Source organism: Hemitrygon akajei, chromosome 5 (assembly GCF_048418815.1).
Source record: "Hemitrygon akajei chromosome 5, sHemAka1.3, whole genome shotgun sequence".
Lineage (NCBI taxonomy): Eukaryota > Metazoa > Chordata > Chondrichthyes > Myliobatiformes > Dasyatidae > Hemitrygon > Hemitrygon akajei.
In genome coordinates this window covers 43,878,229-43,896,558 of record NC_133128.1, presented here as the reverse complement: position 1 = coordinate 43,896,558, position 18,330 = coordinate 43,878,229, and the positions used below count along the sequence as shown (strand labels likewise).

At 39.3% G+C, this 18,330-nt stretch overlaps 1 protein-coding gene across 1 annotated transcript in view; it reads left to right on the top strand.

Moving 5' to 3' along the window:
* LOC140727709 (importin subunit alpha-5) overlaps nt 1–18,330 on the top strand; it is a 62,181-nt gene that overhangs the window by 14,481 nt on the left and 29,370 nt on the right. Inside the window, exons 2-6 of the mRNA XM_073045389.1 lie at nt 6,567–6,708; nt 8,571–8,678; nt 11,074–11,173; nt 14,736–14,830; nt 15,663–15,794. Of these exons, the coding sequence (XP_072901490.1) occupies nt 6,580–6,708; nt 8,571–8,678; nt 11,074–11,173; nt 14,736–14,830; nt 15,663–15,794 (564 nt within the window). The 5' untranslated portion in view covers nt 6,567–6,579. The remainder of the gene's footprint in view (nt 1–6,566; nt 6,709–8,570; nt 8,679–11,073; nt 11,174–14,735; nt 14,831–15,662; nt 15,795–18,330) is intronic.

The window sequence follows — 18,330 nt, the reverse complement described above, 5'->3', positions numbered from 1 at the left end:
CTGTCTTCTCCCCATACCCTTTGATGCTATGGCTAATCAAGAACTTATCTATCTCTGCTTTAAATGCACCCGATGACTTAGCCTCCACAGCTGCTCATGACAACGCATTTCACAGATTTACCACCTTCTGACTAAAGTAATTTCTCCACATTTCTGTTCAATCCGGAAGTCGTGCCCTCTTGTCTTAGACTCCCGTACCATGGGAAATAACTTTGCCATATCTAATCTGTTCAGGCCTTCTTACATTTGGAATGTTTCTATGAGATCCCCCCCCTCATTCTCCTAACTCCACGGAATACAGCCCAAGAGCTGCCAGACATTCCTCATATGGTAACCATTTCATTCCTAGAATCATTCTTGTGAATCTTCTCTGAAGCCTCTCCAATGTCAGTATATCCTTTCTAAAATAAGGAGCCCAAAATTGCACTCAATACTCCAAGTGTGGTCTCACGAGTGCCTTATAGAGCCTCAACATCACATCCCGGCTCTTATAACCATATAACCATATAACAATCACAGCACGGAAACAGGCCATTCCGGCCCTCCTAGTCCGTGCCGAACTCTTAATCTCACCTAGTCCCACCTACCCGCACTCAGCCCATAACCCTCCACTCCTTTCCTGTCCATATACCTATCCAATTTTACCTTAAATGACACAACTGAACTGGCCTCTACTACTTCTACAGGAAGCTCATTCCACACAGCTATCACTCTCTGAGTAAAGAAATACCCCCTCGTGTTTCCCTTAAACTTTTGCCCCCTAACTCTCAAATCATGTCCTCTCGTTTGAATCTCCCCTACTCTCAATGGAAACAGCCTATTCACGTCAACTCTATCTATCCCTCTCAACATTTTAAATACCTCGATCAAATCCCCCCTCAACCTTCTACGCTCCAATGAATAGAGACCTAACTTGTTCAACCTTTCTCTGTAACTTAAGTGCTGAAACCCAGGTAACATCCTAGTAAATCGTCTCTGCACTCTCTCTAATTTATTGATATCTTTCCTATAATTCGGTGACCAGAACTGTACACAATATTCCAAATTTGGCCTTACCAATGCCTTGTACAATTTTAACATTACATCCCAACTTCTGTACTCAATGCTCTGATTTATAAAGGCCAGCGTTCCAAAAGCCTTCTTCACCACCCTATCTACATGAGACTCCACCTTCAGGGAACTATGCACTGTTATTCCTAGATCTCTCTGTTCCACTGCATTCCTCAATGCCCTACCATTTACCCTGTATGTTCTATTTGGATTATTCCTGCCAAAATGTAGAACCTCACACTTCTCAGCATTAAACTCCATCTGCCAACGTTCAGCCCATTCTTCTAACCGGCATAAATCTCCCTGCAAGCTTTGAAAACCCACCTCATTATCCACAACACTTCCTACCTTAGTATCATCAGCATACTTACTAATCCAATTTACCACCCCATCATCCAGATCATTTATGTATATTACAAACAACATTGGGCCCAAAACAGATCCCTGAGGCACCCTGCTAGTCACCGGCCTCCATCCCGATAAACAATTATCCACCACTACTCTCTGGCATCTCCCATCTAGCCACTGTTGAATCCATTTTATTACTCCAGCATTAGTACCTAACGACTGAACCTTCTTAACTAACCTTCCATGTGGAACTTTGTCAAAGGCCTTGCTGAAGTCCATATAGACTACATCCACTGCCTTACCCTCGTCAACATTCCTCGTAACTAAAAAATTCAATAAGGTTTGTCAAACATGACCTTCCACGCACAAATCCATGCTGGCTACTCCTAAACAGATCCTGTCTATCCAGATAATTATAAATACTATCTCTAAGAATACTTTCCATTAATTTACCCACCACTGATGTCAAACTGACAGGTCTATAATTGCCAGGCTTACTTCTAGGACCCTTTTTAAACAATGGAACCACATGAGCAATACGCCAATCCTCCGGCACAATCCCCGTTTCTAATGACATCTGAAAGATCTCCGTCAGAGCTCCTGCTATCTCTACACAAACTTCCCTCAAGGTCCTGGGGAATATCCGGTCAGGACCCGGAGATTTATCCACTTTTAAATTTCTTAAAAGCGCCAGTACTTCCACCTCTTTAATTGTCATAGGTTCCATAACTTCCTTACTTGTTTCCCACACCTTACACCATTCAATATCCTTCTCCTTAGTGAATACCGAAGAGAAGAAATCGTTCAAAATCTCTCCCATCTCCCTCGGCTCCACACATAGCTGACCACCCTGATTCTCTAAGGGACCAATTTTATCCCTCACTATCCTCTTGTTTTTAATATAACTGTAGAAGCCTTTCGGATTTACTTCCACCTTATTTGCCAAACCAAACTCGTAACTTCTTTTAGCTTTTCTAATCTCTTTCTTAATTTTCCTTTTACATTCTTTATATTCCTCGAGCAATTCCTTTACTCCATGCTGCCTATATCTATTGTAGACATCCCTCTTTTTTCGAACCAAGTTTCTAATATCCCTTGAATTATATTCTATACCTCTAGAAATGAATGCCAACATTGCATTTGCCGCCTTCACCATTGACTCAACCTGGAAGTTAACCTGTAGGGTATCCTGCATACGGACTCCCAAATCCCTTTGCATCTCTGCATTTTGAATTCTCTCCCCATCTAAATAATAGTTTGCCCATATAGTGGAGAAGCACTTGCAATTTTTCAGTCATCTGGTACAATGCCAGAATCTATTGATTCTTGGACAATCATTGTTAATGCCTCTGCACTCTCTCCAGCTGCTTCCTTCAGAACCCGCGGGTGCATTCCATTAGGTCAAGGAGATTTATCCACCCTCAGACCATTAAGCTTCCTGAGCACCTTCTCAGTCGTATTTTTCACTGCACGTACTTCACTTCCCTGACACTCTTGAATGTCTGGTATACTGCAGTGCAGATGTCTTCCACTGTGAAGACTGATGCAAAATATGCATTCAGTTCCATTGCCATCTCTGTGTCTCTCGTTACAATATCTCCAGCGTCATTTTCTATTGGTGTTATATCTACCCTCAACTCTCTTTTACCCTTTATGTACAGTACTTAAAAGCTTTTAGTATCTTCTTTGATATTAGTCACCAGCTTTCATTCATAATTCATCTTTTCCTTCCTAATGACCTTTTGAGTTTCCTTCTGCAAGTTTTTAAAAACTTCTCAATCCTTTCTTCCCACTAGCTTTGACTTCCTTGTATGCCCTCTCTTTTGCTTTTACTTTGTCAGCCACGGTAGTGTCGTCCTTCCATTCGAAAATTTCTTCTTATTTGGAATATATCTGTCTTGCACTTCCCTCATTTTTCGCAGAATCTCCAGACATTGCTGCTCTGTTGTCCTTCCTGCTAGTGTTCCTTTCTTGTCAACCTTGGCCAGTTTCCCTCGCATACCATTGTAATTTCCTTTATTCCACTGAAATTTCTGACGCATTGGAATTTAGTTTCTCCTTCTCAAATTTCAAAAGAGTGTGGACTTTATGATGGGAAGTTGGGATGTATGCACCAGTCTTTATTGAGGGGTCAGTAGTGCAAGGCTAAGCAACTGTAATTCCTGAGTGTCAGCATTTCAGATTATATATCCTGGCCCAACATTGATGCTGTCATGAAGAAGGCACATCATTGGATCTACATTGTTAGGAGTTTGAAGAGGTTTGGTATGTGATTGTGCTTAAAATTCCCTAGGAAATTAAATATGTTTGGTCAATTTTAAATTTTATTTTGCATGTTCTGAAAATGAAAATCAAGACAGTGCAAATACCGTACTTATTTGTGTCTTTGTCAATGCAAATAAATGTTTTGGCCTGGGCAGAAAATCTGGATGTGAATTCAGATGATTTGGGGCCTGGGCCCAGCACATAAATGCAGTCTTAAGGCAAGTGCATCAACATCTTTACCTAAAAGGGTTTAGGAACGTTTGGCTCATCATCAAATCCTTTAATAACCTTGTAAATATCCTGAATGGTTGCATTGTGGTCTTGAATGCTAAATCTAATGGACAGGAATGTAAGAAGCTGTGAAGAGTAGTAGGCTTTGGACATCTCTCCCCATTGGTACTATCTGCAGGAATTGCTGTCTCAAGATGGCAACAACTATCATCAAAGATCACCACCATCCTGGCTACGCCATTTTTCACATTTACACCACCAGGTTTAAAAACAGCTACTTTCCTTCAACCATTTGTTTCTTGAACCAACTGGCAAAACCTACCGTAGATTTCGCACTACAGAGCGCACCTGATTAAAAGCCGCTGGCTCTAATTTTAGAAAGAAAATCAATTTTGTACTTGTACAAGCCGCACCGGATTTTAAGCCGCAGGTGTCCCACGTTGTAATATGAGATATTTACACAGAAAGATATTACACGTGAGGATTTTTTAACTTTTAATTAAATCCGTATGGTAACATAAACAAATACATATTGCAAATGCTTTTTTTCGAACCGTGCCTGTAACACGGCTACTTTTAAAATACATACCGGTACGTATCGGTAACACACAAATTATGTTGCATATACTTTTTTATCACCTTTATTGATAAAGTTATATATAGTTATTGATCGCCTTCTTCATCTTCCTCCTGCGCACTAAAACCATCAAAGTCCTCTTCTTCAGTGTCCGAATTGAACAACCTCAGGATCTCATCACTCACTTCAGTCTCTTCGTTGTCGCTCTCACTTGAGCGCACGCGATCCTCTTCATCACGCAGCAGTCCAGCCTTTCGAAACCCGTTGGTGATGGTGGATGTTGTGACATGGCTCCAAGCATTTAGGATCCACTGGCAGACTTGAGTTAAAGATGCTCTTCGCATGTGGCCTGTTTTGGTAAAGGATTTCTCGCCGCTTGTCATCCAAGTCTCCCACTCAACGCGCAGTGCCACTTTAAATGCCCGGTTCACGCTGATGTCCAGTGGCTGCAAATACTTCGTGGTGCCCCCAGGAATCACAGCTGGAATTGAGTTTGTACTCTTGATGGCAGCTTTCACTGAATCTGTTATATGAGCCCTCATGCTGTCCATAACGAGCAACGCTTTTTTTATGTGAAAAAATCCCCCCAGTCGCTTGGCGTAGCACTCTCTGAGCCAATCCTTCATTAGACTCTCCATCATCCAACCTTTCTTATTGACTTTCACCATGATTTCTTTTGGGAATTTTTCCTTTGGCATTGTCAGCCGCTTAAAAATCACCATCGGTGGAAGCTTTAGTCCGGATGCTGTGCAGCTCAGAACACAAGTAAAATGCGTTCTTTCATGGCCACTTGTTTTCAGTATGATGGACGAGTCACCTTTTTTATTAACAGTCCGAGTGAGAGGCAGGTCAAACGTCAAAGGTACTTCATCCATATTTATGATTTCATCTGGCCCGATGGAATTCTCCGCTATCTTTGTTTGAGTGAATGTGCGGAAGTTAGCAAGTTTTTCCTCATGGTCGGGAGGGAGCTGCTGACAGAGAGTCGTGCGTACCCTGATGGACAGGCCTTTTCGTCTCATAAATCTAAAACACCACGATGGCCCACCTCTAAAATCTTCGATTTTCATTTTGGTGGCGATTGCTTTAGCCTTCAGTCTGATCTGCACGGTGGAAACACCACGGCCGCCTGCTCTCTGTGTGTTAACCCAGTCTTCAAGAAAGTTTTCAAGTTCGGGCCATCTGCTATGATTACCTCTGAAAGCTTTTGTCGTCTTTTTGCATTGATTCAGCTCTTCGCGCTGGCATCTCCACCTTCTCACCATCGATTCATTTATGCCAAGATTACGTGCAGCAGCTTGATTTCCTTCTTCAACCGCCAGATTGATTGCCTTTAACTTAAAAGCTGCATCATATGCTTTTCTTCGAGTGCTTTTCATGTTGATGAGGGTGAGTACAAATGACTGATTTACAATAATTTGTGAAAGTGTGCTTGATTTATCGTACAATTTCATTGGACCTCTGTGAACTACTCATCAATTTTATTGGTCTACTGTTACGAGGCAAAATGTTTTTGGCGGCATGAAAAAAAACCATGTATTAGCCGCACCGTAGTAAAAGCCGCAGTGTTCAATGCTGTTCAAAGCATGGGAAAAAAGTAGCGGCTTATAATCCAACATCTACGGTAATTACTGCAGTTTAGCAGTACTATGGCCACTTTGATCATATACATACAGATACATACATGACAATAAACACAATTTTAACTTCAAATCCATAAGGCTTAAGATAAACGAGCAGCCTTGATATTATTGACTTGTACATTTAATTATGTTGTTATAATCAGCAAACCAGGCAGTAATTTTGTGCACTGTTTGTGTGCAAATAGCAATCTTTACCAGTATAGTTTAGATTAATACATCTATACTTGATAATGCTTGCAGAGTTCAGTTACTTTAAGAATTTACAATTTTGGATTTTTCTTAATTTGTATTTTTTTAAATTTGTTTTAAATATTTTATAATTTGTAGCTATCAAGCATTATTTCCTCCAATGAGTAAAAGGCTTGCATTGGGCTCTCCATTTTGAGCAGCAAGGAGTCCAGCCATGAATTTAGTTGGATTTTAAGTTAATCTTTCGGCATTTGTCTTTTCAGCTTGCCTGAGGCCATGTTAAGCACAGGAAAAGAAAATTTTCGACTGAAAAGTTACAAAAATAACTCTCTCAATCCTGATGAGATGAGAAGACGAAGGGAGGAAGAAGGGCTGCAACTAAGGAAACAGAAACGTGAAGAACAGGTATAAATACTGCTTTCATGCCATGGCATCTGGTAATGCCTCAAAAAAGGTGGCATCTCTCATTAAGCACCCCTACCACCTAGGACATGCTCTCTCCCCATTACTACCATCAGAGAGGAGGTACAGAAGCCTGAAGACATGTACTCAGTGTTTTAAGAACAGCTTCTTACCCTCCACCATCAGATTTCTGAATGATCCATGAACATAACCTCTCTTTTGCTCTCATTGTGGACTACTGATTTTTTTATAGTTCGTATTGGACTAATAGTACTTTTTTATGTATTTCACTGTACCACTGCCACAAAACAAAATCTGATAAATTTGAATTCTCCAGAAAGGCAAGTAAAATGAAATGTGTATGTCTTTTGAATTGATTTTGGCACAATCCATTAATTTGGTGATTTTTTAAAAATTTACTGTATCACACAGGGCTCTTGTCACTGTTGTAGCTATATTAAGGTATGTGGCAGCTTGTTGAAAATTGATAAGAAATGCGGAATGACACATGCCTGCCCTTGGTTTTCCATGTCCTCTCATGTTTTGTGATGAGATGGTCTCATCCATGGTACCACCTTCTTTTCACTTGATCCTATGCCATTATTTCCTTTTCACTTAGTTTCCCATTTTAAGGGTCATGATAAGAGTCAGAAAGCTGTAGAGTCATACAGCACAGAAACAGGCCTTTTAGCCCAACTGGTTCATGTCGATCAAGGCTCCTATTTGACTGCATTTGGCCCATATTCCCTCAAAACTTTTCCTATCTATATAGTTGTCAAGTCCCTTTTAAATATATGTGCTTTACCTAGTTCCTTTGGCAGCTTATTCCATTTTCTGATTTTCCTCTAGGAGGAAACGTTGCATCTCAGGTTCCTATTAAATTTCTCCCCTCTCACCCTAAACCTAAGTACTCTAGTTTTTGATCCCCCAACCATGGAAGTAGTGCCTTCACCCTGTTGACACATCTTGTGATATTTCTACTTCTATAAGATCACCCTCATTCTCCTGCACTCCAATGAATAAAGTGCCAGCCTCCTCAGTCCCTTAAATTACAGCAAAATGTCCTCTGCACTCTTTCCAGTTTAATAGTATCTTTTCCATAGTAGGGTGACCAAAACTGAATGCAATATTCCAAAATTGATTGACCACATTATAATGTAATTTCCTTTTATCAGACATTGTCCCAGTCTCTTTCATGTGTTAATATACACAACTCTCTGAACTTGAACTTAAATCTGGTTACCTTGAATTTTTTGCAAAAATAGAAGAGCCCTTTTGGATAACTTCCAAATCATTGTAGATCATGCATTGTAAATAAACCATGTATATTTTTTAAATAAAACTAGAGGAAAAGATTTTAACTAAGTCCAAAGTAAGAACTGGAATTTGATTGTGAACAAAGTAGCAGAGCAGAAACCTGATTGGATGAGGACTAACCAATTAGGAGTAACAGAATCCATGGGTATAAATATCATCTAACTAGACGTGCCCAGGCATTATCCCTGAAGATGATGGCAGAGTTTCTTATTGAAACCTGTGCCTTGTTTAAAGCCCAAGAAGAGCTTATTTATCATGCATAGTTTTCCTAAAGTGATATTGCTCATATCTTAAAATGATTGCAATCTACAATTATTCCTTATTGGTTTTTGTCCTACATATTGAACTGATTGCAATATGAAGACAGCATGGCACAATTTTTCACACACACAAAAACAGCGGATGCTATTTTGACTTGCTCAACAAGAAAATTAACTTATTTGCTTGTCTCTACCCAATTGTTAGATTAACCTAAAAGCCTGACTTGCTGAGTATTTCAAGTCTTGTCTTTCTATTCTATATTATGTACTTTATTTGCTTTCTTTTAGTTGTTCAAACGTAGAAATGTCACGCATACAGAACAAGATGATGAAGAGGAAGAGGTAATGAGTGACAGTGGATTCCATGAATCACAAATAAATATGGATATGGCTTTGGTAAGCAATGTTGCATCTACCACAGTACCATGTTTTGGCTGGTTTGACACGGCTTCATCCTTGTCCAATAATGTCTTTAGAGAACATCTATGGAAAACTGAGATATCCTTGAAGACTGGTTTGTAAGCCATTGGGTTCACTAAGTTTGTCAAAAAATATATTTAGACTATAAATGCTATGAGAGCCATAATTTGAAGGGCAATAAAAGTTTGCTTAAACATTTGAAGGAAAATAAAATTTCCTTAAATTCCTATCAAGCTGTATGTATATTTTGATAGTTGAATAATTTGTTTTACTGTTAATCTTTGAAACTTCTATATGAGAAACAAATATAATTTGTTTATTGATCCTTATTTCCTTGGTATTTACTTAATACATATTGATTTCCAACCAATAGCATCTTGTGAGATACTCTAAATATCTAAAGGTTTACATACTTAATAAGCATATGGGGCAATAGCCTCATTGGTCAAAGTGACTGTTTTCAAATGTGGATGTCAAAGATTGTTCTCCATGTGTTACATAGCTATATACTGGTTTATTTAATACTGAAGGAAGCTGTCCTTTAAAAGCTCCTGTTAATTGTGCATCTTTTGCTCTACTAATGCAAAAAAAAAACTAATAAATTCAGGATGCTGAAACCTCTGATTAATTCAGGTAGTTATGCTGTTGTCTTTGAGCCAAAGAATTCCTAGATCAGGTTCTTCTCAAGATGTGAACATATCATATCGGCAAATTCCTTGGGTCATTAGGGAAAAGGTGTAGATTATTCTGATAATATTTGTTGAGTAAAATATAAATCTCTATTCCCTTGGGATATTAACAATCCTTTGTATTAATATAGCAAACAAACCATCTGAAATGATATCATCACAACAAGAGTGTCAGACTTTTATCACACAATGCTCATTTTGTAAATTACCTATGCAATTGTCTTCTGCTTTTATTTATATAGTATGTGATTGTATCTCAGAAATTTATTGAGGTGTATGATAGAAGTTTGAGAACTTAAAACAGTTTTATAGAAAAGTTTGAAATGGAGATATCAAGAATAAGCAAATTAAGAATTTCCAGTACACTGAATGTGTGTAATATGCATAAATTTACCCACGAAATGGACCCAGTGACCCACCGTTATATTTTTGAACAAATATATTTTACGCACCTATAGAAAGCAGACACTATAAATAGAACAATCAGTTTTCAAATTCAAATCCAAAGCAGCTGTATGCAATCCTAATGGTCCTTGCATCTTTTAATTTAAAAACCAGTCACCATTTATAAGTGTTGATACATTTAGTGGTAGTAGTTTGCTACTTAATATAATTTTTTTGATATTTAAATATATTTACATGTTAACACAAGAACATTACAGGGCATATCTTTTTTTTAGGATGTATTAGGTGTTTCTGAATTTTTCATTTCTTCAAACAAGAGGTTCATGCTCGCGTTGATGGTGGATAATAAGGACATAATATCAATGGTGCTGGTGAAGCACAGCAACAACACTTGTTGGTAGCAAACAAAACTATTAACTATATTAATCACTGTTTCTTGAAAGTGATCACTGCAATCAATAGCCTGTAACTTCCCTTTTGGAGTAGAGTTTTTAAACCATCTGTATGGCTTGGCATTTTTGCTATGTGAACTGAAGTCTCAAAGGTACAGGACAGTTGCAGCTTGTATGAGCCGAAGCAAGGAGGCAGGACCCAGGCCCAAAAGTGGGGCAAGCCAATGTTTGGCCACTGCTGGAGCCCACTTGGAGGTGATTCAAAGTGGCAGAACCCAAATGTGGAGGGTAAACCAATGTTTGACTGATGTAGTGCTGGAAAAGGTCAGGTACGGACTGAGTCAAGGTGGCAGGGCCTGGGTCTGAGAGTGAGGAAGCTGAGGTTTGGCCAGTTTAAGAGTCGGGCCAGATTGAAAAGGTCAGAATGTTGGGGCTGAATGAGAGGGAAGTGCTGATGTTCAAACATCCTGCTCTGTGAGGTTTACTCATCTCTGCGCTGAACTGAGACTGTGGCCTGCAATGAATGGGCTCCTGGATCGGCTGTGACTGGCTTCATGGCTGTGGTCTCATTTTCATGAACTTCAGTTCTGAATGTTATTTGCATACTTTTGTTTGCAGGATTTGTGCATGTTGGGTGTTTGATAGTCTTAGTGGGTTCTATTGGGTTTCTTTGTTTCGTGGCTGCCTGTAAGGAGACTAATCTCAAGGTTGTATATAGTATACATTGATAATAAATGTACTTTGAAATTAGTACCAGAGCTATCCTTATCTAGAAATTAAGTAATTTAAAACTTAACATAATGAATTGTTTTAGTTAATGTGGTAATTTGAACTCAGTTCTGTGGTTGCAGTTCTAATTTTCTGTTTTCCTATGTTGATGTACAGACTGGAGTGATCACCTCTGATATGGTGCAGATGATTTTCTCTAATAATTCTGAACAGCAGCTGGCTGCCACTCAGAAATTTCGAAAGCTCCTTTCCAAAGGTAAAGATGTATTTTGTACAACATGATTATGTATTTCTTTTTCCACAAGATTAGAAGACAAAAGAACATTTGGCCCATGGAGTCTGCTCCGCTACTCCACCATGAGCTAAACTATTCTCTCATCTAGTTCCAATTTCTGTTTTTCCCCATATCCCTTGATACCCTGATTAATTAGATACCTATCAATCACCTCCTTAAACACCCTCAGTGATCGGGCTTTCACAGCTGTATGTGGCAACGGATTCCATAAATCCACAACTATTTGGCTAAAAAAATTTCTCCTCATCTCTGTTTTAAATGGGTACCCTCTAATTCTAAGACTGTGGCCTCTTGTCCTGGACTCACCCACTAAGGGAAACAGCCTTTCCACATCTACTCTGTCCAACCCTTTCAGCATTCAAAATGTTTCTATGAGATCCCCTCTCATTCTTCTATATTCTAATGAATACAAGAGCCGACAAGCGCTTCTCATACGTTAGCCCCTGCATTCCAGGAATCATCCTCGTAACTCTTCTCTGAACTCTCTCCAACATCAGGACATCTCTTCTAAGACAGGGGGCCCAAAACTACACACAGTATTCCAAATGAGGTCTCACCAGTGCCCCATAGAGCCTCATCAACACCTCCTTACTCTTATACACTATTCCTCTTGAAATGAATGCCAACATAGCATTCGCTTTCCTTACTGCCGATCCAACCTCGTGGTTAACCTTTAGGGTTTCCTGCACGAGGACCCCCAAGTCCCTTTGCACTTCCGATTTTTGAATTTTCTCCCCATCTAAATAATAATCTGCCTGATTATTTCTTCTTCCAAAATGTACAAATGTATATTTCTCAGCATTGTATCTCATCTGCCATTTCTTTGCCCACTCTCCTAAACTGAACAAGTCTCTATGCAACCTTTCCGTTTCTTCGACACTTCCTGCTCTTCCACCTATCTTGGTGTCATCTGCAAACTTAGCCACAAAACCATTTAATCCATAATCGAAATCATCGATATACAGTGTAAAAAGAAGCAGCCCCCAACACTGATCCCTGTGGAATGCCACTAGTAACTGGCAACCAACCAGAATAGGATCTCTTTATTCCCACCCTTTGCTTTCTGCCTATCAGCCAGTGCTCCACCCATTCCAATATCTTTCCTGTAATTCCATGGGCTCTCATCTTATTAAGCAGCCTCTTATGCCTTTTGAAAATCCAAATACACAACATCCACAGCCTCTCCCTTGTCAATCTTATTTGAGATTACCTCAAAAAATTCCAATAGGTTGGTGAGGCAGGATCTTCCCTTCATGAAACCATGCTAGCTTGGGCCTATCTTGTCTTGCACCTTGAGGTATTTCATAACCTCGTCCTTGATTGACTCCAATAACTTTCCAACTACCGATGTCAGACTAATAGGTCTGTAATTTTCTTTTTGTTGCCTCCCTCCTTTCTTAAACAGTGGAACTACATTTGCAACCTTCCAGTCCTCCAGAACCATGCCAGAGTCTATTGATTCCTGGAAGATCATTTCCAATGCCTCCACAATCTCCAAAGCCACCTCCTTCAGAACCCATGGGTGTAGCTCATACGGTCCGGGAGACTTAAATATCCTTAGTCCATTTAGCTTCGCAAGCACTTTCTCTCTAGTAATTTTGACTATACCTAATTCTATTCCCTGAGACCTCTGGCTATCAGGTATGTTGCTAATGTCTTCTACTGTGAAGACTGATGCAAAATACTCATTTAGTTCCTCTGCCATCTCTTTGTTACCCATTATAATTTCTCCAACATCATTTTCAATGGGTCCTATATCTACCCGTGTCACTCTTTCACTCTTTATATATTTTTTTAAAAACTCAGTATCCTTTTTTATGTTAATTGTCAACTTCCTTTCATAATTCATCTTTTCTTTCCTAATGACTTTCTTAGTTTCCTTAGTTTTTAAAAGTCGTCCAGTCCTCAGTTTTCCCACTAATTTTTGCTTCTACGCTGTCTCTTTTGCTTTTATTTTAGCCTTAACCTCTCTTGTTAGCCACATTTGTACCGTTTTTCCATTCATGAGTTTCTTTTTTCTTGGAATGTATTTTTGCTGCACTTTCCTTATTTCTTGTAGGATTTTCATTCAATTCTGCTCTACGGACCCTCCATCAATGTATTTAAGTAAACTACTTAAGAACTTTTTAAAAGCTATTATTAATGCTTTTTGAGAGGGTGATTTTAGATGCATATCATATTTTTACTGAGTTAAGTATTGTATGTAATTAGTTTTGCTACAATAAGTGTATGGGACATTGGAAAAAATGTTGAATTTCCCCATGGGGATGAATAAAGTATCTATCTATCTATCTATCTTACTTTTCCAATCAACTTGAGCCAGTTCCTCACTCATACCACTGTAATTTCCTTTGTTCCACGTAAATATCGATACACCTGATACCAGCTTCTCCTTTTCAAATTTGAAACTGAACTCAATCATATTATGATCACTACTTCCAAGGGTTTCCATTACCTCTAGCTCCCTAATCGCCTCAGGTTCATTACACAGCTCCAAAACAGCCGATCCCCTGGGGACTTATGAACAAGCTGCTCCAAAAAGCCATCCCGTAGGCATTCTACAAACTCCCTCTCCTGAGATCCAGTACCTTCTTGACTTTACCAATCCACTTTCATATTAAAATCCCCCATAATTATCTTGACATTTTTCTTTTGACAAGCTTTTTCTATTTCCAGCTGTAACTTGTAGTCCACATCCTGGCTGCTGTTTGGAGGCTTGTATATAACTGCTATTAGTGTCCTTTTACCCTTGTCATTTCTTAACTCAACCCATAAGGATCCTACCTCTTCTGATCCTATGTCCCTTCTTTCTAGTGATTTGATATCGTTGCTTACCATCAGGGCCACGCCACCCCTTTACCTACCTTCCTATCTTTCCTATACATTGTGTATCCTTGGACATTCAGCTCCCAATCACATCCATCATTTATCCATGACTCGGTGATGGTCACAATGTCATATCTTTTAACCTGTAGCTGTACGACAAGGTCATCCACTTTATTTCTAATGCTGTGTGCATTTAAGTACAGTACATTTAGATCAGTATCTGTTACCGATTTTGTTATATTTCTATTGCACAGCAAATTATCCTGTTTATTCACCTGCCTGTCACTTCTTGCCATCTTTGCTGTACAGTATCTTTGACTTATTTGTATTTTTCTCTTCCTCGACCCTAACACCCTGGTTTCCTTCCCCCTGCCAACTTAGTTTAAACCCTCCCTAAAAGCTATATTAAACAATGCTTTTCAGATAATTTAGAATGCAGTCACTTCATGATCTGATGTGAAATATCAATCCCAATGTATGTGTTTAAGTAATGCAGCCTGGCTCAGGTTAGGAATTCAGTGTGGTAAAAAAAGATATAAAGCTAGATTACTTAATCCTGTTATCATTGAAGGAACATTTACTATACAAATGTGTGAATTGTTTTTGCATGTCAACCACATAGTCTTAAAATTTAATCAAAAGACAAATACAATCCAGCAAGAAACCTGAATGTAATATCTCTTTTTTTTAAAAATAGAGCCGAATCCTCCTATTGATGAAGTCATCAACACACATGGAGTGGTTGAAAGATTTGTAGAATTCCTTAAAAGGAAAGAAAATTGCACATTGCAGGTAACTTTGGGGTATAGTATGAAATGCTGAATATAATCTACATCTTTATAGTTTTATTAAGTATGAAGTGGTGATATGTTGAACATGGAATCCAGCTTCCCATCCATGGAATCTGCCCACACTTTTCTTGCTCTGTAACACTGCCTACATAATCAAAGACCCCACCCACCCCAGAAATACTCCTCCCTCCAAGTAGATGAAGGTATAAAAACCTGAAAGGATTTACAGTCGTGCTCAAGGATGTTGTTCCATTTTGAGACTATTGAATATTCAATAAAATGGGCTCTTGACCTCACAATCTACCTTGTATTGTCTACCTGCTCTTTACTCTCTTAGTAAATATAGCACTTTATTCTGTTTTCTCTTACTGTTTTACCTTGTATTACCTTAATACACTGGTGTAATGACATGGTCATAGGAATGACTCTGTGTGTGTGTGTGTGTGTGTTGAATTTAATATTATGGGGGTCTTTCGTATCTGAAGGGATTTGTATCCTGGGGATGGCCTGTATCCTATTTCTTGCAAATTACTTCTGTAGCAAAATATTTTTATACTTCAATATTAAAATAATTATTTTAATAAAAGTTACACTTCACATTTTTAAGTTTTAGTTTTGTTAAGCTTTCTTTCTAATCTGAAAAATAGCTGATAGTAATGCTTTTTCTGTAGAGCATTTAAAAGAATACCACACATTTATTGATTTTCCTGTGTGCATATAGGATTTAATTAATTATATTTTACTTTTGAAGATTAATTTCATTTGAGTTAACTTTAACAAATGGCAAAACTATGTTGATGTCTATAAGCGTGTAAATGTTTCCTTTAATGCAGTTTGAAGCGGCATGGGTTCTTACAAACATTGCATCAGGAAGCTCATTACAGACCCGTGAGGTTATTAAGGCTGGTGCTGTGCCTGTCTTTATTGAATTGTTAACATCAGATTTTGAAGATGTGCAGGAGCAGGTAACATTTGTTGTTAATTTTGCTGCTTTCACTTAATTTTTAAATGAATTTGTCCATTTTTAAAAAAACAATTAATAGGAGTCAGTACTTTAAGTTGCATCCTGGCAATTATTGTTAGAGTTATAGCTTGGGAATAATTGTTAGTATTTTCAATTGCTAATAATTTCATAAGTAAGCTACTGAGTTAAAGGACAAGTGTTTTTGTAACAAGATGGAAAATTATTCTACAGATACATTCTTCTCTTGATTTTATTAATATGAATTGCTGGTCCATCCTCTGCTTAAGTGCAACACAGGAACTGCATAAATGCAGTTTTACAGCTACCAGATTGCAGATGCAAATTTTCAAACGTATTCTGAGTAGCATTGAGATATATCAGAATCAGGTTTATTATCACTGGCATGTGACCTGAAATTTGTTAACTTAGCAGCAGCAGCAGTTCAATGCAATACATAATCTAGCAGAGAAAAAAATAATAAATAAACAAGTAAATCAGTTGTGTATATTGAATAGATTTTAAAAATGTGCAAAAACAGAAATACTGTATATATTTTTTTTAGTAAGTGAGGTACTGCCCAAAGATTCAATGTTCATTTAAGAATCAGCTGGCAGAGGGGAAGAAGCTGTTCCTGAATCGCTGAGTGTGTGCTTTCAGGCTTCTGTACCTCCTACCTGATGGTAACAGTGAGAAAAGAGCACTCCTGGGTGCTGGAGGTGCTTAATAATGGACACTGCCTTTCTGAGACACTGCTCCCTAAAAATGTCCTGGGTACTTTGTAGGCTAGCATCCAAGAGGGAGCTGACTAGGTTTACAACCTTCTACAGCTACCTTCGGTCCTGTGCAGTAGCCCCTCCATACCAGACAGTGATGCAGCCTGTCAGAATACTCTCCATGGTACAACTATAGAAGTTTTTGAGTGTTTTTGTTGACATGCAAAATCTCTTCAAACTCCTAATAAAGTATAGCCACTGTCTTGCCTTCTTTATAACTACATCGATATGTTGGGACCAGGTTAGATCCTCTGAGATCTTGACACTCAGGAACTTGAAGCTACTCACTCTCTCCACTTCTGATCCCTCTATGAGGATTGGTATGTGTTCCTTCGGCTTGCCCTTCCTGAAGTCCACAATCAGCTCTTTCGTCTAACTGATGTTGACTGCCAGGTTGTTGCTGCGGCACCACTCCACTAGTTGGCATACAGTATCTCGCTCATGTACACACTCCCGTCACCACCTGGGATTGTACCAACAATGCTTGAATCGGCAGCAAGTTTATAGATGGTATTTGAGCTATGCCTAGCCACACAGGCATGTGTATATAGAGAGTAGAGCAGTGGGCTAAGCACACACCCCTGAGGTGTGCCAGTGTTGATCGTCAGTGAGGAAGGTATGTTATCACCAATCCACACAGATTGTGGTCTTCCGTTTAGAAAGTAGAGGATCCTATTGCATAGTGAGGTACAGAGGCCCAGGTTCTGCAACTCCTCAATCAGGATCGTGGGAATGATGGTATTAAATGCTGTGCTATAGTCGATGAACAGCATCCTGATGTAGGTCTAGGTGGTCTAAAGCCGTGTGGAGAGCCACTGAGATTCTGTTTGCCGTTGCCATTGAAATTGGATATGCTGTTGACCTATTGTAGCGATAGGCAAATTGCAATAGGTCGTGGTCCTTGCTGAGGCAGGAGTTCAGTCTAGTCATGACCAACCTCTCAAAGCATTTCATCACTGTCAATGTGAATGCTACTGGGCGATAGTTATTAAGGCAGCCCACATTATTATTCTTAGGGGCTGGTATAATTGTTGCCTTTTTGCAGCAAGTGGGAACTTCAGCCCGTAACAGTGAGAGGTTGAAAATGTCCTTGCATACTCGCGCTAGTTGGTTGGCACAATTTTTCAGAGCCTAACCAGGTACTCCATCTGGACCTTCCGTCTTGTGAGGGTTCACTGTCTTTAAAATCAAGAATCTTCACAGCTGTAGTTGTGTTCTCCCTTTCAAAGCATGCATAGAAGGCATTGAGTTCATCTGGTAGTGAAGCATCGCTGCCATTCAGGCTATTGGGTTTTGCTTTGTAGGAAGTAATGTCTTGCAGACCCTGCCAGAGTTGCTGTACATCCGATGTTGCCTCCAACCTCGTTCGAAATTGTCTCTTTGCCCTTGAGATAGCGCTCTGCAAATCATACCTAGTTTTCTGGTACAGGTCTGGGTTGCCAGACTCGAATGCCACCGATCTAGCCTTCAGATGATGTACCTCCTGGTTCATCCACGGCTTTTGGTTTGAGAACGTACAGTCCTCATCCATGTAGGTTTTAATGAAGTCAGTAACAACTGCAGCATACTCATCCAGGTTCGAAAATGAATCCCTGAATACAGTCAAGTCTACTGATTCAAAACAGTGCTATAGGCGCTCCTGTGTTTCCCTTGTCCATACCTCTTTGGTCCTCATTGCTGGTGCTGCAGTCTTCAGTCTCTGCCTATACTCGGAGTAGAAGTACAGCCACGTGATCAGACTTCCCGAAGCGAGGTTGTGGAGGA